Source organism: Schistocerca nitens, chromosome 9 (genome assembly GCF_023898315.1).
Source record: "Schistocerca nitens isolate TAMUIC-IGC-003100 chromosome 9, iqSchNite1.1, whole genome shotgun sequence".
Lineage (NCBI taxonomy): Eukaryota > Metazoa > Arthropoda > Insecta > Orthoptera > Acrididae > Schistocerca > Schistocerca nitens.
In genome coordinates this window covers 282,839,385-282,862,191 of record NC_064622.1, presented here as the reverse complement: position 1 = coordinate 282,862,191, position 22,807 = coordinate 282,839,385, and the positions used below count along the sequence as shown (strand labels likewise).

Sequence of the window (22,807 nt, the reverse complement as noted above, 5' to 3'; positions counted from 1 at the left end):
AGCTCCCTCATGAGTCTCCAGTGTCGGCCAGTACAATCCCATATTTAATTACAATCAGTAAAGAAGTTAATCTCAGTCACACGACGAATTTTATTTACGCTTCTTTTAAGGGATTAGAGGAGCAGGAGGGAAGTCAGTACATTAAACTTCACGTTGACCTGCTCCAGCAGTATCATATATCCCGATACACACTATTTGCGGTAGTGACCTAAACATTTGTTAGTCGTTTTACTATGTGACCCCGCCAACAAACGGCAAAGAATTTCCTGGAAACGTCGTCTGGTCCCCATGACACGGAGCATTCAGCAGGCAAGCTTCACAGTACTCTTTTTGATTTCCCGACAGTGATGCCTGGCTTCACTGCTTTTGCCCTGCATCTTTAATGTCTCCCAGCGGAGAATATCCTAAAGATCGGGACTAAGCTTAAACAATACAAAACTTTAGACTGCTCAAGCCGAGTACTCGACTAGAGTTTATTCAAGCCATGACGTGAACTGAAAGAAGAGTCGAAAGCTGAATAAATGAAAGTGAATTGCAGTGCAAATGGTAGTACATTAGAATGAAAGTTATTTTCGCCTCCTTCTTGTAAAAGACGTCCTATATTCGAGAATGTTGCGCCATGTTGGTACTGATAACGTGTTGGTTTTGTATGTAAAAGTTGATGGCGAGCAACTGAAAAGATTGGAAAGTACAACTCTTAAGTAGAAGAAATACTCAAGTATTGCTGAACAGATATAATGTTAGAAAAAGGATTTTTATAGTGAATACCTTACTGCAAAACACTGATTTGTAGCTGCTAGGTAAGATAGCAGATGTAAAATTTTTCGCAGACCACGTTAGCTCTTTAAACTACATAGGAATAAGAGCACGTCATTTCGGATAAGCAGTAGTCTTTTACCCACTGGCGCTTTCTATTTCAGTTCACTGACACAAATTCCTAAGTGCTGCTGTGTTGACAATGCTGTCTTGCAACAGTGTTTCACTTGTGTAGTGATGTTCCCCCAAAGATATCTGAGCAGTTTCCAACGAATTTTACAGAGTGTGTCTCCTAAAGGTTTAAGCTCTTGGTGACGATCTGCACGTAACGCAATGCTGTGAAATGTATGGAATAAATTTTGAATCATAGCTCCTTTGGGAGGGCGATAGTGTACTGGTCGCCATACATACTATAATGATTAATGTGCAACTTGTACGAAAGTTGTTATGATTCAAAATTGCACGTAGAATACCGAGGGGTGGTTTTCATTCCACAAGATGAAACTTTCGAGTTTACCGTTTTGTTTGACTTCACGAGGAAGAACGATATTAATTTGTAGAGTGAGGGTATGAGCTTACTGGTATAACGAAGGGGCAATTAACAGGAATACTATGCAGTATTTCAGTATTTTACTCCCAGTACAAAGTTTAAGTTTGAACAACTAGTTCTTAGGGACAGAAGCTAACTGTAGTTGTTTAAAAGTCACTATGCTTTTCAAATAGATGTGTGTGTGACAACTGGGCGAATAGACGTGAGAAATGTATACAATTCCCAACATGCAGAACTGAAATAGTCTAGTCTCTGAAGACACCGTACATAATTGTAAAGGAAAATTGCTGAAATGCAATTATACACCAATACAGACCCCTTTGTATCCAACTTCCAAGATAAGAACAAATTAAATTGTTGTGCTGTTTTTTAATCCGTCTCCTTCTGTTACTCATAAAGAATCTGGGCCCAAAAAAAAAAATAAACTTTCAAAACATGTACAATATCTGTTGAACCTATTATCACATGGTGCAGTTTTGTCACTGAAAAACTTGGCTGAATGGATGGAGGTTAAAGAACAAAAATCAGGCGCGAATTACATCGAACTCTTCTCATACATAGTTTTACGCAAGATTTTTGCAGTTACTAAGCGACTGATCTCAAGAAATTTCAGCATGCGGATTGAGCTAAGAGATACATTTCGCTCTTACGCAGACATCTAATGCCATTACTGGAGCTGTTGCTGCTTGGTAAAGTATAAACGGGTACTTTAAAAGACAGATTTGGAAGCCGCGTCAGGTGCGTGGTAGCAAAATATCGTTTATGGTAAGCAAGAGTTTGAAATAAGGTAACTCAATAGTACAGAACTATTGTTAATGAGTTTTGAAGTGAGGTGTTAGTCGAGACATTCGACGGAGTGGAGTGGTGCAGTGATTAGCATGCTGGACTCGCACTCGGTAGGACAGAGCTTCAAATTCCCGACCAGATATCCTGATTTAGGTCTTCCGTGATTGACCTTAATGACTTAAGACGAATGCAGAGATCGTTCCTTTGAACGAGTACGACTTATTTTCTTTGCCAACATTCCGCAATCAGAGTTTGTGATCTGTTGTCCCTAATGACATTTCCATCGATGGAACGTTAAACCTTCAGGTTCCTTTTTCTTGGAAACATTATGATTAATAATTATTTTTAATGAGCCTAGTATTGTCAAAAACAGATTAAGCATCCGAAACATTTAATTCTAGATGTGGATGAAGAAGATATTGAGATTTTATGTTAGTTGCTGCTGTGCACATAGTCATACTAATAAACTTATGTGCGTGTACTGTGAAGTTTCCGTGGCTGTAGATGCTAATTTCACAGACGAGAGAAACGTTTTTATTCTGACAAGCGAAGAGTGGCTTGACGTTATTATATAAGTTTGTTGCATATACGTTGCAACAAGGATATATTTGCCGAAGTAGGAAACTTATTTCCCCAGAAACACAACCAGTCACACATTCAGTAGCAACCACTAAAATGTTCTGCTGCAGTAAAACCTTCTGAAGAAACGAGACGATTTATTTGTGTGCCATCACTGCATGAGCAAAGTATAAGGTTTCTGTTTAAGCGTATGTACGCTGTCACCATGTAATTGAAATATTATAGAAAGAACGTTACTGATGCATTAAAAAAGATAAATGTCACCGATTGCATAAATTGTAATTTGCTAAGATTTTATTTCAAAGACGAAAGTGCAGTGGTTTTCTAGAAATGGCCCTATTACATTGTAGGAGCACGCCCTTCTTTTCTTCCGACCTTTGAGACTCAGACAGTTAGTTCGAAGTGTTACTTGCTATGTTTCACACACACACAAATCATAGCCAGGACGACAGAAGTGGTAAGTGACAAACAAATATCCTAAGACTGACTGAGGATTTATCCGCAGGCTCATCGGTTTGCAGTCTGCTACCCAGCAAGCCATTCTATCATGGTTTTTGCCCACGAGCTCCCTTTCTAGTCCACCTTGCTGTCGACAGAATGTACTCCGTCGTCTTTAGCGGTGGACTAAACAGTCTTCTCAAGAAGCTTCAGTAAAACATTCTTGAAATCATACACATTTTTAAGAAGACGTCTCCAAAACTAAAACTCTTGTAGCAAAATTAGATTGTTCTTGAAACATATAACCTATTAGGAGATAAAAAAGTAATCTTAGCAACCAGGACGTTTTTGGAAACCAAAGTCTTCTTTTAAAATGAAAATCATTTTCTAATTGAAAATTTTCTCGTTACTTTGCAGTCTAAAGTCTTCCTGAAATATAAAATTAATCTTTTAAGGAAAAATATTTGTGGTTAGTGAACAAATGACGTCATTTTTCTATGAGGAATAAACACCAGGTTTCGTTTACTAATTAAAACCTGTAGAGGAAAACCGATAGGAATCCCCAAATTTAGATTAAAATTTCTGATCTATGATACAAGAGAAGGAAGCAAGGAAAGGGAGCCCATAAATTACACCATAGGGTATTCCTTACTGGAGTAAAAATTACAATACCGTTACAATTTGATGACTCTTTTCTGTAAAATCTTAGGTTTCCGGGATAACATTTGTGGCTTTCATTAAATGCTTGTGCAGGACGGAAACTGTTTTACCTGCAACCCACCACTATTACTCCATAGTTTATACTAGGAGCAGACGATCACGTAAAATCGTAATTGATGAAATAAGGATTTTCCTGTAAAACTGAACAAGTTTTGAATATGACTACACAAAACAGTTAGCCGTAGGACTTATAATTCGTAATTAACGTAGCATGTAATTGCTATACTACGCCGGCCGGAGTGGCCGAGCGGTTGCAGGCGCTTCAGTCTGGAACCGCGCGACCGCTACGGATTTAAATTTCTGATCTGTGATACAAGAGAAGGAAGCAAGGAAAGGGAGCCATTGTTTTGCTATACTACTGTTGGTCTTATTATGAGGAAATCATCAGATATGTAGGTATGTAAGTGTATTAGTTACGTAGTAGGATCCGTAGTTTTACATTGTCCTGTCCTTTTTCTCAAGTAGAGCTGCTATAAGGTATCGCTGCAAATTTCTGCTCACTGCTACCCACGATATTAATGAGGGGTTAAGTATGTTCTGAGGCACATGTGGTATTAATGGGAGCGAGATACGTGAAGCTAGTTATAGGTACTTACAGTGGAGCTAAACTGCTCATCCAGAGCGAGCAATATGAGAGAGCTCTCCGTCAAGCCTGTTCGGATGGTCGCTTACCCGGCTGAGAGGATCTTCTGTATGTCGGCAGAGAAGGGGTCCCGGTCGGCGAACAGCTCTGGCAGGTGCCGGCGCACCGTGTAGTACATGTCGAGCTTCTCCTTGGTGCGCTCCAGCGAGAACTTGCAGCCGCGCAGGAACGTCAGCAGCCACTGGTCATCTGCAAGCAAAGTCTGCAGCTGTCGTACGCCGACAGATACATGTCCCATACCGCACACCAATTCCTTGCTAGTCTGCAGGTTTACAGATTTCGCTTGGGTGGAATACGTGAACGAGTAGTCTAATAACGCAATGTTGATCCGGTGTATGAACAAGTGTTTGGACTGTTCCATTGGAATTACGTCACAATCGAATATTGAAAATGCAGGCAATGGTTTGAGAATGAACGCTCAGCTTCGAAAGTAGTCGCCATTAGAGGTATGCATCTGTGACAGAAAATTAAACAAATAATAAATAGTCTAGTCGTCTCAAATGCATTTATCCTTGAACACAGGGGCCTCTCAGGGGCAGATGATCACTAATCTTGGAATCGGATATTGTCGGTCTTAGTTTCTTTTTCGTAGGAATTATCTCACCTTAACCACGTTTAGAGAGACCTGCCATTCATTAAACTAAATGGAACTTCTGTCCAAATATTTCTGCATTTTGTTATGATCATCCAAGGACTATAATGTTTTGGAAACCGTTTCGTCGGCGAGCGGTCTGATACTGTTGCTCACCCTATGTCGTAACATTAGAGTTTAAAATACACGTTAGGATCCTGCAACAGATAGATGTTAACGATATTAGTCAGTAATTCTGTGCATGCGTTCTTTCAGTCTTTTTGCAGAGAGAAATGTCCTTCGCTCTTTTTCCTAGGTTTGAGGGAATATTTGCTATACTGTGGATCATCGATGAATATGAGGAAAGAAAGGCGCTAATTTCTGAGTCTTCATTGAAACATCTAAAAGAAAATCTGAAGAAGCTTGGTGCCTTTCTCGTGCTGAGGGGAAATTATCTCACTGTCTCTCGTTTGTGTGTGTGTGTGTGTGTGTGCGTGTGTGTGTGTGTATGTGTGTGTGTGTGTGTGTGTGTGTGTGTGTGTGTGTGTGTGTGTGCGGCTACCTAACATTGGCCTGGTTGTATTCCCATACATGAATGCATTTTTAAAGAGGATTTAAGAGTTTGGTTTTATGTCTGCTGTCTTCAGTTTCAACACCAGACTGATCTACCAGAGAATGAATGGGATATTAGGATTCGCTTATTGAATTCGCATATGGAATGCTTTTTTCAGGATTCTATGACAGATCTTTCGCCAGGATCAGAAGGGGAAATTGTCGAAAGTATGAAACATCTCCTTAGAAAATTTAAGAATGACAGTGATGGTAAACCTCTTACGTTATTTGATTTTCAAACAGCGGAGAAAAACTGAACGTACTCAGACATTTCTCTCTTTACTTAATCTGATCAACAGTAAACTGACACACAATTTTTTTTATTATTTATTTATTTATTTATTTATCTTTTTAGCGCAATGCAATCTGACTTTCAACAATCCCTACATAAGAATGGCCCTGACTAACAATAACCTATACCTTTCATGAATCACTTACCTCACAAAACTTAGTTACTCAAACTACTACAATGCAGCGTGCGCCAATACTGCCAGCTAAATGAAAGATTCTAACTGCTGAAGGCACTAACTACTGATAGGCGTAGTTAGCAAATGAAAAATTTTGATGGAGAACAAACAATGTATTTACCTTAATAGTGTTCAAAAGTCATAATATATATATCAGTTCATGACATCCGCTCTTACAAATTTCGTTTTTCTGACGGACACACGTCCAGATCGTCCGCTCTCAAAACTCTGCCATCTCTCTCCCCACATCCACCACTGCTGGCGGCTCACCTCCAACTGTACAACGCTACGCGCTGTTCACATCCAACTGCCCCACACTACAATAGCAAATATTTCAAGAAAGCAAACCAGCCACAGACAGCACACAGCACAGTCAGTGATTTTCATACAGAGCGCTACGTGGCGTTACCAACATAAAAAGCTAAACAGCCTACTTACAAAAGCTCTATACGTCACCCTTTTGCGGATGCTCAAGTTGTAGTTACATTTTGTATTGTCATGTCAGTGTAGTTTCTTTTGTAGTGAGGGTGTATTAGTCCATTTTCCATAATTTCTCCGTTTATTATCCTTAAACCAAGGTGGTTCTTTTATTGCTTTACTTCGTATGTATTCAACCATATTTCGGTATATGATGTCTTTGAACTTAAACCACATTCGTTCTGCTTTTGTCGGATTTGAACTAGATGTTATCAGTTCGTCTTCCAAGTAGATCGTTAGGAACGGTTTATCAGTTAGACCAAACACTCACTCATAGCCTTCTTGGTGGCATTTTTTGCCTGTGGTGATCATTGTCTAATACAATCATGATTGCTAACCTATCACTGATAACACACTGTTTGAAGTCAGATCTTTTGCGTGTGGAGTCTCACTAACTGTCGAAGTAGACGGCTAGCACTGGGTTCTTTGCTTCCCATAACAAATGGTTATTCTTAAAATAAAATTATAACCTACATCTGAATGCTGCGTTGTTAGAAAATGAAAGATTCTCCTGGAAACTCGATACAGCTACAAACAATGTATGTAGCCAATCTCACTGTTTTGTCTATCACTGTAGCTGTTTTTACACTCGTGACGTACTTAACTGGTCCATTGTGTCTCTGGTTGTCGCAGCAATATTGCTGCGAATTTCAAAGTTACTTTCCGAATTAAACCCTACTTTTCGGTCATGCTTCTCCATCCACAGCTCTTGACAAAGAAGTTTTCAGTAACATGTCACAGCTGTTCGATATAGACAAGTTGCAATCATATTTATTTGTACATAGATTATTTGCGTTTGGCCAAAGAAATAGCTTCCAGTAGTTTGTTACCTTTTATCTAACACCCTACATGGGCTAATTACTATCGTACCTGAGTTTTTACAGAGGAGATTTACATACATATTGAGGGTGAAATATTCCGCCTAAATATGAAGTGGTCAACCTAATCAGCCTGAAGTACACTTCGTCAGCCATAGATACTTCAGTTTCAACTCACCCATACGCGCCTTGATGTGCGGTTGTTTCTTCAGCCAGTCCTTGATGTGCTGGATGTCCTGGTCTCTTCTCTTCGGGTCTTCATTCAACTCCTTCTGGGCTCTTGCCAGCAACTCCGGACTTAGCTCTCGGTAACCCATCTGAAACAAGGATAGGTGCGTGTATGAAACAGCAAAGCGCAATTACAAGACGCAGTAATATGAAAAGCGACCTTGCCACGCAGTATAGGATTTGGATGAATAACAATAGTATTCGGAGTACGTGAAAATATACATCCAGAAGCATGCCCTGAATAAATACACTATTTGACGTAAAGTTTAGTTCCTAAAAACGATTTGTAAGGCTAACTGACTGTAATTTTAAAAAGAAAGGAACATATAGAAGGAGAGATACAGCTTACTTGTTGTTGTTGTTGTTGTTGTAGTCTTCAGTCCTGAGACTGGTTTGATGCAGCTCTCCATGCTACTCTATCCTGTGCAAGCTTCTTCATCTCCCAGTACCTACTGCAGCCTACATCCTTCTGAATCAGCTTAGTGTATTCATCTCTTGGTCTCCCTCTACGATTTTTACCCTCCACGCTGCCCTCCAGTACTAAATTGGTGATCCCTTGATGCCTCAGAACATGTCCTACCAACCGATCCCTTCTGCTAGTCAAGTTGTGCCACAAACTTCTCTTCTCCCCAATTCTATTCAATACCTAATTCAGCTTACTTTGCGCACCGAAAGAATAAATGAACATTTGAATCAATTCTATGTCCATACACACTTGTAATAATAGGTAACCCACTTTATAGGCAAGTTTTGTTCAGTGAGCAGGCATGGCTTATTGTGTTTAATCTTTTTTAAATGAGAAATCTGATATCTACAGATACATATGACATTGTACATAAGGTGACATACCGGCAGCTCTCTATGAATCTCCTGATTCTGACATACTGACTGCTATGAAAAGTGTGCAATGAAACTACAAAGTTTGCTGCTTATTGCAGTTTTGAGAAACGTGTACTTTGATTATAATATGGGCGCACTACGACTGGTATTCCTGCTGAAGGCAGACAGTCTGTAAAGATGCGCACTATAGACTTATTAATAAATTCAGAAACTATAGATATTAATAAATCAAGTAACTATCAAGAAACAACAATATCGCTAGAAAAATTATATAAAAATCCAACATTTGTTATTACAATAGTAGCAATTAAATTCAACTCCATTCGAGCGGACTTTGGAAGGCCCAATGATGCTGTCCGATTGCCATGTCATCCTCAGCCGACGGGCATCAGTAGATGCGGATATAGAGTGGCATGTGGTCAGGACACCTCTCTCCCGGCCTTTGTCAGCCTTCGTGACCAGAACCGCTACTTATCAGTCAAGTAGCTCCTCAATTAGTATCACAAGGGCTGAGTGCATCCCATCTGCCAACACTGTTCATTAAAGTGATAATTACTTCATCTAAAACATAGTGATTGCTATAATACAGCTTAAAATCGTGTGTGTATGAAACACGTGGTGTAACAGATCACCTCAAAAGAAAGAATTTGCTAAAAAGAATTGCATTTGCATTAGAAACTGCTCGAAGAATTTTACTAGACGAGAGTGTGATGGTTTCCAAGGCCCTACTATTCGGACGGACTAACGGAAACTCGAAAATTGACCACCTCATCGATTAACAAACGTTAAGATCTAACACAGTTAGTGTACATTAAAGATCTGAATGTGTTACAGTTACGCCAAGCTGCCTGATGCGAGTGAGAATCTCACTATACAAATGCAATACGTAAACTGAAAGTGACAAACAGAAAGGGGCTTCAAAGCTTCTTAATTCATTAGTCGTCCACTGCAGCGCCGCTATGCCCGGAAAGCGCCGAGAGGAAGACCCAGACAAGACTAGAATGCCTCCGTGCCGTTGAAACCGCCTGCTCAGCTTAGCCTTATAACTCACCATAGTGTTTCCTCTGAGACATCCCTTCCAAGTTTCTCAGTGGCTGCAATACTTTTCGTTGTGGGTTGCTTGGTACAGAAGCATTTTTGCAGTATGTTTGGGATTTAGAATACGCTGAAGAAAGAACAGATAAGATCAATAATATATCACGGAGAGACTGAAGTATGTGCTGATGATGAGTGACCGTCTATTGCTGGACTGACTCGTCTCACGTTCCATTTTCATATTTTATTTAAATTCGTTTGGTTTGAGATTGACCGACATCAATTGAAAATGCTCGCGCTTATAGAACTGAACCTCGGTAATCGCGGAGGTTAGGACGCCAATTAATATCTTACTTTTCTCTTTTTTTATTCTAATGGAAGTTACATGTAATTATTTCTGTAATTGTGTTGAAACCCACCAGAGACTCTGCCTATGAACCGTGTAGCTAAAATCCCCTGAGGTCCTCAGAGATAAGTACGCTTGCAGCCTAGGAGCCAGGAGGTGGTGTGATCCTGAGTGTCACAGACAGAGGTTATGTTAATCTGCGTGTGCGGCTGTCCGCTAATCAAGCGAACCGTAGCATAGTCTGGGCCTTGTGTTCGCCCTACTGCTGGCAGCATGGCGGTTCACAAAATGCACTTCACGCTATGTGTGCCCTGGCCGACTTCCTGAGAAAATCAGATAACACAGCGGGCGAACAGTTGAAAAAATGGTTCAAATGGCTCTGAGCACTATGGGACTCAACTTCTCAGGTCATCAGTCCCCTAGAACTTAGAACTATTAAACCTAACTAACCTAAGGACATCACACACATCCATGCCCGAGGCAGGATTCGAACCTGCGACCGTAGCGGTCACGCAGTTCCACACTGTAGCGCCTAGAACCGCTCGGCCACCCTGGCCGGCGCCGAACAGTTGAGTTCGGGCCGAGTAGCAGATTTATGAAGACTACGCAGTCGACCTTCACTGTTGACAAAGGACCTCCGTTTTCGTGATATGCTCTTCGCTAGGATATAACCAGGACATGGTTGAAAATTGGCAGTGAACTTGTTATTCGTTTACAGTCCAGCGTACTGGCTAGTGAGAAAACTGCAGAGACGTGATGCTAGAGAGAGTTCTTAAGAGCTGCGTATTTCTATAGATTAATACTGCAAAACTTGCTAACTCGGGAGCTTGTTGGTTCCTTTAATACCATGCCATTGGGAAGAACATCGTAAAACCATCTCGCTAGCTCACTGAAAGCTGTGAAGGCTGTGAAGCAAGGCTTAGTCTGGAGAGCGACCAGGATTCACTTATTCCCAGGTAGTCGGAGGGTGAGGACTTCTTCGTTGACGGCAAGCAAGCAGGTGCTTGAGTGAGGAACAGTTGCGAATCTTGTAACTTCGTGGGAGGTTTGGGGGCTCATTAATTCTTCATCCTTTGACAGAGCATGCATGTTTTCGTTAAGCATTCACTTAACAATCCCATCCATCACTGAACAGCCACCGCGTGTTTCTGGTTTTACCGCTGATTCATTGGATGACAACTCCACACGTCCACATCACCTTCCGGTCATTGCTAAGACAATCGCTTGTCAAATCTTAAGCGACCATTCATTCTGTGTTGTTGGCGTTCCTGAACTTCATTTAGATCTTGTAGTCAAATTTATAGTCATGTATGTAAACAGCAGAACGATTGCACTAAATTGGTTTGATTTAGAATCCTATTTTATTTCATAGTCCGGTTCTCTCCTTTTTTTAATTACATTGTAGTTGATACATGACTCAGATTTCATCCGAGCCAACCTATGGTAATTAAATTAATTTGTTGAGCACAGTTTTAATTAAAGTACATCACCTATAGAATTATACAAATTACGAACGTCCACTAGAATCAAGTGCGATGTACAGGGTATAACACAAGAATACTGGCAAGCTTCGAGGAGTGATACAGGGTATCTCTAGCAACAGATTGAGGACAGCAAACCATGTCCACAATAGGTCATCCAATGGTTGTACTGAGTGTCAAAGTTATGGGGGTCGACACTTGTCGCTGGGCCACCTCTTCGAAACTTAACGTTAATTTGTATACTCTACAGAACTGCTGGGCGCTTTCGACGCCTTCTACCGCCCAGAAAGCTTCCAAGCCCAGCCCACTGCGAGTTCAGCTTGTGGAACTTCAGCGACAGACGCACATTTACTTCCAGGTGTTGGATGGCGTTTCGAAACGTGATTATCTATCCTGAATGTGGTGCTCAAGACGCCCTCTAGAACCACTCGAAATTTGACGGTATCGTTCATTACACCCTGTCTATACACGTTTAAACTTACTGTGTACTGTCATAAAATCACTATCAGAAGACCATAATTTGCGAAACTGGTGACGGCTTCTATAGGTCGAAATATTGAATAATAGGATACATTTGAGTCCTACTAGTTTACCAACAGCCAGAAAGCTATGACTCTTGTCAGTACATCTGGTGTTACCTGCTCATGTATAGCGATGGACAGTTTCTCTTCAAGATATAGCTCACTGTTATTTTGACTACAGTGGGTACAGCAGTTGATATTAGTCACAAGCTACGTGTGTATCATACGAGCTACATAAACTCAATGTCATGTTGCAGAGCCAGCTTATCCACTTTTCAGGCTCAGTATCCAAATACATTGGTGTCAAAAATTACAGCAACAAACAGAAATTTGGCAAGGTTGCGTTTGTTTTACCACAAAACAGTATAAACAGGCAATAGTAAAGTAGAAACAATGAAAAGAATTCAGAACGTAAACAACTGTTACATGCCCAAAGGCAGACAAAAATGTTCTCCCTTTTCTCCAAATTAACGGATTTGCACACACATTCTGACAACTGATTAATGTGCTCATTATGGAGTATGACCACCTCTGGAAGCAATACAGACCCAAAAACGACAGGGCATGTTGTGAATGATATCATCAATCTCATGTTGAGGCAATAACGCCCATTCTTTCCGCAGAGCAAGTCTCGGAGAGTGGTTGGTGGATGCTGACATGATGCAGCCCGTCTTCCTAGTGCATCCCAGACATTGGGAGAGCTAGCAGGTCACATCATGCGTGCAACAATTTCCGTTTCCCAGAAAACATCAACCATCCGTTTTCTGTGATGTCGAGCATTGTCGTTGTTGAGTGGTAAATTCGAGGGCGAATTTCTCTGAAGGGTGGAGGAATGTTGAGTAGTACTTAAGATAAGTAAATAAATTAGAGAAATTAGAAAATAAATGAAAAACTTAGTTTAGTTTATAAGAATTACACGCTGGCAAACAGCGGGCAGAGCAGCAGAGCAGAAGAGACAATGACCGTGAAGTCAGCAAGTTCAGAAGCTATCGCCCTCCCCACATAAGCGGGCGCTGTCGAATCAGCCGTCAGGGCATCGCCCGACCGGCTCACGTGTTTCTCAGTTGTCACATGTGATCACAGGCCCCCACCTACATTCCAAAAGCCAATGACCGACGTTAAGAAGATTCTTCGAGAAGCTTTTCAACGTGGCAGAAGAGGCAATGACCGGCTCACGTGTTTCTCAGTCGTCACATGTGATCACAGGCCCCCACCTACATTCCAAGAGCCAATGACCGACGTTAAGAAGATCCTTCGAGAAGCTTTTCAACGTGGCAGAAGAGGCAATGACCGGCTCACGTGTTTCTCAGTCGTCACATGTAATCACAGGCCCCCACCTACATTCCAAGAGCCAATGACCGACGTTAAGAAGATCCTTCGAGAAGCTTTTCAACGTGGCAGAAGAGGCAATGACCGGCTCATGTGTTTCTCAGTTGTCACATGTGATAACAGGCCCCCACCTACATTCCAAGAGCCAATGACCGACGTTAAGAAGATTCTTCGAGAAGCTTTTCAACGTGGCAGAAGAGGCAATGACCGGCTCACGTGTTTCTCAGTCGTCACATGTAATCACAGGCCCCCACCTACATTCCAAGAGCCAATGACCGACGTTAAGAAGATCCTTCGAGAAGCTTTTCAACGTGGCAGAAGAGGCAATGACCGGCTCACGTGTTTCTCAGTCGTCACATGTAATCACAGGCCCCCACCTACATTCCAAGAGCCAATGACCGACGTTAAGAAGATCCTTCGAGAAGCTTTTCAACGTGGCAGAAGAGGCAATGACCGGCGCATGTGTTTCTCAGTTGTCACATGTGATCACAGGCCCCCACCTACATTCCAAGAGCCAATGACCGACGTTAAGAAGATTCTTCGAGAAGCTTTTCAACGTGGCAGAAGAGGCAATGACCGGCTCACGTGTTTCTCAGTCGTCACATGTAATCACAGGCCCCCACCTACATTCCAAGAGCCAATGACCGACGTTAAGAAGATCCTTCGAGAAGCTTTTCAACGTGGCAGAAGAGGCAATGACCGGCTCATGTGTTTCTCAGTTGTCACATGTGATCACAGGCCCCCACCTACATTCCAAGAGCCAATGACCGACGTTAAGAAGATCCTTCGAGAAGCTTTTCAACGTGGCAGAAGAGGCAATGACCGGCTCACGTGTTTCTCAGTCGTCACATGTAATCACAGGCCCCCACCTACATTCCAAGAGCCAATGACCGACGTTAAGAAGATTCTTCGAGAAGCTTTTCAACGTGGCAGAAGAGGCAATGACCGGCTCATGTGTTTCTCAGTTGTCACATGTGATCACAGGCCCCCACCTACATTCCAAGAGCCAATGACCGACGTTAAGAAGATTCTTCGAGAAGCTTTTCAACGTGGCAGAAGAGGCAATGACCGGCTCACGTGTTTCTCAGTCGTCACATGTAATCACAGGCCCCCACCTACATTCCAAGAGCCAATGACCGACGTTAAGAAGATTCTTCGAGAAGCTTTTCAACGTGGCAGAAGAGGCAATGACCGGCTCATGTGTTTCTCAGTTGTCACATGTGATCACAGGCCCCCACCTACATTCCAAGAGCCAATGACCGACGTTAAGAAGATTCTTCGAGAAGCTTTTCAACGTGGCAGAAGAGGCAATGACCGGCTCACGTGTTTCTCAGTCGTCACATGTAATCACAGGCCCCCACCTACATTCCAAGAGCCAATGACCGACGTTAAGAAGATCCTTCGAGAAGCTTTTCAACGTGGCAGAAGAGGCAATGACCGGCTCACGTGTTTCTCAGTCGTCACATGTAATCACAGGCCCCCACCTACATTCCAAGAGCCAATGACCGACGTTAAGAAGATCCTTCGAGAAGCTTTTCAACGTGGCAGAAGAGGCAATGACCGGCTCATGTGTTTCTCAGTTGTCACATGTGATCACAGGCCCCCACCTACATTCCAAGAGCCAATGACCGACGTTAAGAAGATTCTTCGAGAAGCTTTTCAACGTGGCAGAAGAGGCAATGACCGGCTCACGTGTTTCTCAGTCGTCACATGTAATCACAGGCCCCCACCTACATTCCAAGAGCCAATGACCGACGTTAAGAAGATTCTTCGAGAAGCTTTTCAACGTGGCAGAAGAGGCAATGACCGGCTCACGTGTTTCTCAGTTGTCACATGTGATCACAGGCCCCCACCTACATTCCAAGAGCCAATGACCGACGTTAAGAAGATTCTTCGAGAAGCTTTTCAACGTGGCAGAAGAGGCAATGACCGGCTCACGTGTTTCTCAGTTGTCACATGTGATCACAGGCCCCCACCCACATTCCAAGAGCCAATGACCGACGTTAAGAAGATTCTTCGAGAAGCTTTTCAACGTGGCAGAAGAGGCAATGACCGGCTCACGTGTTTCTCAGTCGTCACATGTGATCACAGGCCCCCGCCTACATTCCAAGAGCCAATGACCGACGTTAAGAAGATTCTTCGAGAAGCTTTTCAACGTGGCAGAAGAGGCAATGAGCGGCTCACGTGTTTCTCAGTTGTCACATGTGATCACAGGCCCCCACCTACATTCCAAGAGCCAATGACCGACGTTAAGAAGATTCTTCGAGAAGCTTTTCAACGTGGCAGAAGAGGCAATGACCGGTTCACGTGTTTCTCAGTTGTCACATGTGATCACAGGCCCCCACCTACATTCCAAGAGCCAATGACCGACGTTAAGAAGATTCTTCGAGAAGCTTTTCAACGTGGCAGAAGAGGCAATGACCGGCTCACGTGTTTCTCAGTTGTCACATGTGATCACAGGCCCCCGCCTAGATTCCAAGAGCCAATGACCGACGTTAAGAAGATTCTTCGAGAAGCTTTTCAACGTGACAGAAGAGGCAATAACCGTGAAGTCATTCACCTCCAGTAAACTGAAGTGAATAAATACGCGAGACGCAGTGGGCCCGAGGGACGAAGGAGGAAGTGAAGAAGAGTAGCAGTAGTTTTCAGTCAGTTTCGGTGCTGAAGACCGTCATGCAAGAAGAGACTACTTCATGCACAGATGCACCAAGTCTGCCGCTGTAATGGAATAGCAAGCAGCAGCCTCCGGGTGACTCGTGAGGACGGGAAGGACGGCCTCACATCAGCAGTCACCTGTGAGCTAGGATGGAGATCTGACAGCCGAAGACTGGCAAGTGGGAGACGTTCGAGTCCGGGACACTGGCCTTCCCCCGCCGCGCCGCTCCGCTGGCCGACGCACAACACACGCGGCCGCTTAGAGAAGAGAAACACTGGGACGCCACATCCAAGGTATCACCATCCGATGCACGACTTCGCTCGCAATAATTAAACGGGCCACCTCGCGCTGCGCGTCTCCAGTGAACTGGGCGAGACGGCGACACGAGATACACACTGCCACGCGTAATCAGACGCCGCCGCTGCCGCAGCAGAAGGCTTCGCAAACGACACGGCTGCCGTTCTCTGAGCCAGAACATCGAGTAAGGGAACAGTTGTACGAAACTTGCAATAAAAGTTATCTTATGTAAAAATGCTGTTTCATTCCACCTCATACCCGAGCCAAGGAAGAACCCACTCTGCCCACATGTTGTTAAGAGAGAAAAATTAATTTATTTAGTATTTTCACTCTGGTATAATGCTTTAGAATCAAATGCCCTTTGCAGGAATGCTCATCCTGACAAATGACTAGCATCGAAAGAGAAAATCCAGTTACATTTAGTGACAGAACTGTTACATCGTCTATCAATACGAAGTCTGGGACCACACCACCTCGCAACAACAGCAGATGAGCTCCCAAGACCTCGTCACCGTACCCAACAGCAGTTAAAACTTTCCATATCACGTGTACAATTTCATGAAGTGTCGTTCGAGTGGTCCACATAATCCCTGCCCACACCATTAGATGTCCTCCTCGATATCGGTCTCTTTCCACAATGGTTGGATCCAGAAATCGTGATCAACGTTCCTTCCAGATGTGAACTCTTGGAGAATCGCTCTCCAGACCAAATCGGGACTAATCTGTGAAAAGAATATTGGTACACTGTTCAACGTCGAGTTAGTATGGTGACGACCGCATTCTAAACGTTCCCTTCTGTGAAGACGCATCTGAAGTATATATACAGCATGTCTGCGACAGTAAAGGCCACTCTGCTGAAGCCTTCTCTCACCGTTTGTCTCGATACAACTCTTATTATTTTAATAACGAACAGCCTCAGTTGCACCCGTTTGTAAGTAGGCTGTTTAGGTTTCTATGTTGGTAACGCCACGTAGCGCTCTGTATGAAAATCACTGACTGTACAATGTGCAATCTGTGGCTGGTTGGCATTGCTGGAATATTCGCTATTGTAGTGTTGGGCAGTTGCATGTGAACAGCGCGTAGCGTTGCGCAGTTGGAGGTGAGCCGCCAGCAGTGGTGGATGTGGGGAGAGAGATGGCAGTCTTGAGGGCGGACGATCTGGACGTGTATCCGCCAGAAAAACGAAATTTGTAAGCCTGGATGTCGTGAACTGCTATATATATTATGACTTTTGAACACTATTAAGCTAAATACATTGTTTGTTCTCCATCAAAATTTTTCATTTGCTAACCATGCCTATCAGTAGTTAGTGCCTTCAGTAGTTAGAATCCTTTATTTAGCTGGCAGTATTGGCGCTCGCTGTATTACAGCAGTTAGAGTAACGAAGATTTTTGTGAGGTAAGTGATTCGTGAAAGGCATCCGTTATTGTTAGTCAGGGCCATTCTTTTGTAGGGATTATTGAAAGTCTGATTGCGTTGCGCTAAAAACATTGTGTGTCAGTTTAGCGATGATCAGAATAAGTAAAGAGAGAAATGTCTGAGTACGTTCAGTTTTGCTCAGCTGTTTGAAAATTAAATAACGAAAGAGGTTTACCAGCACTGTCATTCTTAATTTTTCTAAGGGGATGTTTCATACGTTTACCTAGAAATTTACCTAGATTTCAGTCGGGATAACCCAACCTTCTTCAGAATAACAGTATCTATCGTTTGTCCATAGTGGACATCGTAACGCTAAAACTACAAATCCATAACTTATCGTCAGAATGTAAAACTTACCTGGCACTGACTCGGCCCCACTTCGCGACCGCGATGAGGTAGCCACGAGTGCTGTACTGGATTTGTCGTTTTAGCTTGACGATGTCCACTATGGACAAACGATAGATACTGTTATTCTGAAGATGGTTGGGTTATCCCGACTGAAAAACAGGTATATTTCTAGGTAAACGGTGCAACTGAGGCTGTTCATTATTAAAATTAAAATTAATATTTATACAGTTGCTGACAGGACCGGGAAATGTTGAAGATATTTCGATACAACTCGTCCAACGGATGCTGCAAGGTCAGATGCCAGTTGCCGTGCAGTAGTAAGGCCGTACCGTCGTGCTCTTACAGACAAATAACACTTCTCTCTTCCTGATGTCACACATGGTCAGTCCTGCCCTGGTGTTCGGTATAGTGTTTTGATCTCTATAAATTGTTGCCACTTTCGAGAAACAACAGAACGATTCATATTAAGCCATTTGGCCACATCAGTTTTCGATTGTCTTGCTTCCATTCTTCCCATGGCCCCACACCGCAGAAAGTCTGGTAGGCGTCTTCTTTGTGCCATACCACTAAGTCTGTGACTGTATACACTGCCAGTGTGGATGTAGGACTACCCGGGAGACACTACCCCTTTTGATAGATGCCCAGATGTCGTCATTGGCGGGCTTGTCCGTCGACCCAAAGGCCAACTTTCATGCAGAACACGATTTCACGGACATCTGTTGACACCTTGTATGATTATAACCTGTATTAAATACAAGGTGGGGAAATAGCGATTGTTTCTGTAATTTTGGACGCCAGTGTATATTGATGTACAGTTTCCTTTCAAGATAAAGCTCACTATTACACTGCGTGACCCACCTAGAAGGGGACCAGGAACCGAAATTAAACAACACAGGTTCAAAATAGGCGGTGTTATTTCAGTGATAAGAATATTGAGTCAAATTTCCCAAGAACTTGGCAGTAGGGGCCCACTTGTCAGTATGGCGTTGTATCTCTTCCAGCCTGGTTGCATGCTCTGATTCGTTCTGGAAGGTGTTATGAAGCCGTCGTGTCCTCCCCTGAGGCAAGCTAGGCCACACCTGTTGCAAATGGTCCTTTATATCCTGAATTCTGGCACGGAGATGGAGACGACGTCGCAGCTGGGGATTCCACAGTCCACGGGAGTACTCAGTATTATGGTTCATAGACCTTTTGTGGACGGGTATTTTCCTGTCGAAAAAGAACGTCCGTTACATACCGTTGGGCCGAAAATGTTATCTCAGTCACTTCCAGCCATAACCTGAAGTATTACCCAGTGGCTCCCGAAAACTATGACGCACCGATTTGCTTCTCCAATACATTGTAAGAATGGAGCCTCTTCCCAGGTCGCCGCCATACTGTAGTGTCGCGGAATGGTAAAGAGTTGGAAACGGGGAATATGGTCAAAGTTTCGTTGTCTATGCCGAGAGCCAGAGGCAGTAGGTTAGCCAAGAGGTAAGAGGATTGCACATGTATCGGAATGTGTCGTCACTCAGGGGCAGTGGCCTGGTTACACACAACAGGCGAGAGAGAATCGCTTAGCACGTGGGTTTGTGTTAGACGGAGACTTTCATAGAGTGTAAGACAGAGGTATAGCGTCAGCTGTACTGCATTTCATAACTTCGCTTAAGTCTGCCGTAACAACACGTAACTCTGTCACAAGAACACCTAAGGGGCGAGTACGACAGATAAATCAGCAGTATAAGTGGAACGAATGCGTTCATTACAAACGAGCATGACGTCAGGACGTCGCTCGTGCTTCCTTTAAATACGCCATCTTTGATAGCAACAAGGGACTCGCAGTTAGACTTGCAGTTTAGGTGTGTACTGGGATGCTGCATAGCGCTCAGCTTGGTGATCGACATGTTAATCTTTATTAAGGAGATGTTGCAGTAAGGGCGGCCCATCCAGCAGCAGACGTGAGGGGACAGTACCAGCTCTGATCCTCTCTGCTGCCGCTATCAATCATCAACCCAGGATTAGCAGACATCGCGGCGGGCTTGCTCGCTGCCAGTGCTGACCACATCAGTGAGCCGTCGTCAAAATTGTGTCGGGCATCTGCCGTCACAACCGGGTGAGCCGACGACGCTGGGGGTCTGCAGCCTGTTCTGCCCGTCCACTGCAGACGAGCCACCGGGAGGAGCAGGGAAGAAGATGGGGTGGGATAGAGTACACTCCGCACTATGAAACGCTTCTCATGCCGACAGCGCCAGGACTCCAACCCGGAGCCTCCTACGCACAGCGGCCTGCTGTCTGCAGCCGAGCCGGCCGGCCAGCCGGGCGCCACCAGCCATGCGCGGCCAAGTAAGGGCATTCCACCGCTACGTCACAGCACGCGGCGCTGCGCTAGCAAGACAGGTGCGGCCTGGAGCTGCTGTCATCGCTCCGAGTTAGCGTGGACTCAGGGAAGGTCGTTGATATCACCAAGCTCAGTCAGCCTGTGTTACGCGGGCACATTGTACTCGGCAGGAATAAAGGTGTCATGAATTAATAATGTTTCTTTGGCGTTTCTGACGCATCCACAGTCATTTCCTAGCATCCTGTCAACTGGAGAGGTCACCGCTGGGCTTCCAGTCCACTGTAGGCGACCGGGACCACCGGGGCGCTTACAATACTTACCGACAATGGCCATCCGCAGTAGCACAGAACTGCGATTCATCGATGAACACATTATGACGTCGTTCATCAGCAGTCCCTGTTTCCCAGTCATGGCGGCACCCCAAACGCAGCCATTTGTGTTTGCGACAGGTACGCATGCCCTCACATTTGCATTCTGTCCAACATGGGGCCACTGGCACATCCGAATGCCTTACAAGTCTGGATATTGCAGGATTCTACCAGCTGGCCAAACAAAGACCCACAATGAGGACCATTATAAACACTGGTACAAGCTAATACGCCGGCCGGAGTGGCCGTGCGGTTCTAGGCGCTACAGTCTGGAACCGAACGACCGCTACGGTCGCAGGTTCGAATCCTGCCTCGGGCATGGATGTGTGTGATGTCCTTAGGTTAGTTAGGTTTAATTAGTTCTGAGTTCTAGGCGACTGATGACCTCAGAAGTTAAGTCGCATAGTGCTCAGAGCCATTTGAACCATTTTTACAAGGTAACAATGCTGTCTCATACGGGTATGCGGTATGTACGTGTTGTTCACAGTGACCACTCAACATCTGATGCTCTTCACCCAACTTATGTTTACTCTACCAGGCCCGGTAACAACACTAAACACGTACACCGTTAATGCAGTCTGGTGGCCGTTTTACCAGTCACAGACACTTGCAAACGTAATCCTTTACATACCTGCCGATGGTGTGTAGGTGTGCGAAGTCGATTGACGTCCGATTATGTGTTATTGTCAGAGAGTGTGTATTGACCGCAGTAGGTACTGCAGTTGTTATTAGTCAGAAAGAACGTCTACATAACTCGGGCAACTTAAACTCGTATCATGTCTGACAGTCAGCTTAGTAAATATCATTTAAAATCCGAAATTATTCTGTTATGTCTGGTACTTTAAGTTTCTTAACCTGAATACAGACGGAATATCCTGTTGCGGCATGTTTGCACATCAGGCTGTTGACGTTACGATCTCACAGTGCAGCGTTAAGTTTGCGATTGACTTTATCAGCCCATGGATTACCATCACGAATGCGAAAGTTTTCCTACAGGCACAGGCTTCGTAATCTATCCAGCCTGGAGTGATTCGTATCGTAATATATTCAGCGTTCAGCAAACCGTCTCACCCAGACCCCTTGAGTACAAAGAAGTGTCTGTCATTTAGAAGACCACACACGCCTGTGCTTCAGTGTTGTTTTGAACGTTTCATGCTAGTCGGACATTTCAGGTCCACTGCAAATGGAGAAATTTAAGTAATTGTAGCAGATGCAGTCAAAACAGAAATACAAGAAGCAGTAACAAATTTTACAACAAATATACAAGTAGTTCGTGATTATAGGAAAAAACTGTGCGATACTTAGCAGCAAGATTCGACAACTGCTTTCGCACTAATTTTAAAACTGAGTTCCTGTTTCTTTCACAAACAATTAATGAAAAATACTGTACTGCTGTGTACGAGAGCATATTGAAAAGTAATGTCTCTGAATTTTTATGTGAAAATCGCAAAGCTTTTTAAATAAAACAAAGCGTATTAACATTTTACATTTGTATTCTTCATGTCTACCTGTTTATTTCTCAGTATGGTCACGCTGGCGACGAACACATTTATCCCAACGAGAGACCAGTTTGTTGGTATCGTCACTGTAGGGTGTTTTGACTTTGTTGACGGAATCACCGCTTGATTTATGAAACTGAAGTGCTCTGTGTTCTTTAAGTTTTGGAGACAGATGAAGCATTCTTATTACGAACACAAACAAACGAACGCCCCACATTACTGATGATGATACAACAATCACCTTCACATATTTAATTCTTCTGTAGATTTCAGTTTGAGGCACGTTTCATGCGGTTATTGAGTCGATTACAGCATGTTGTTTCTCACGCACCAACATATTACATTAGACACCACCGTGTTATCCGCTAAAATTCGGAGCCCTCTAGTGACAGAAGGTTGCAGCCTGCTCCAGCGAAACGGGGAAGTTGACAAAGTCGTGTGCTTGAAGTCTCCAGTACATCAACCGATACTGAGAAAAGAATAAAAAATTCGGAGACATTACTTTTCAGCATACTTTCGTATTATTGCAGTTAGGAATAAATTCGATGATCAACAAAGGAAGTGTGTAGTGACCATGGAATCTAGCAAGCGACGAAAAGATAAAAGTCTTGAGCTGACTTTAATAGAATAAATGTTAGGATTCTAGCTTCGGCGAGGGTTCGGTCATTGCAGACGCAACACAAGATCGGTATGGGAAGGACTGTGT

The 22,807-nt window shown here is 43.7% G+C and overlaps 1 protein-coding gene across 1 annotated transcript in view; it reads right to left on the bottom strand.

Annotated features, from left to right (window-relative positions):
* The window catches only part of LOC126203855 (alpha-tocopherol transfer protein-like), a 120,801-nt gene that overhangs the window by 43,604 nt on the left and 54,390 nt on the right, over positions 1-22,807 (bottom strand). The window contains exons 2-3 of the mRNA XM_049938230.1: positions 7,596-7,734; positions 4,502-4,661 (exon numbers count right to left, since the gene is read on the bottom strand). Coding sequence (XP_049794187.1) covers positions 4,502-4,661; positions 7,596-7,734 — 299 coding nt within the window. The remainder of the gene's footprint in view (positions 1-4,501; positions 4,662-7,595; positions 7,735-22,807) is intronic.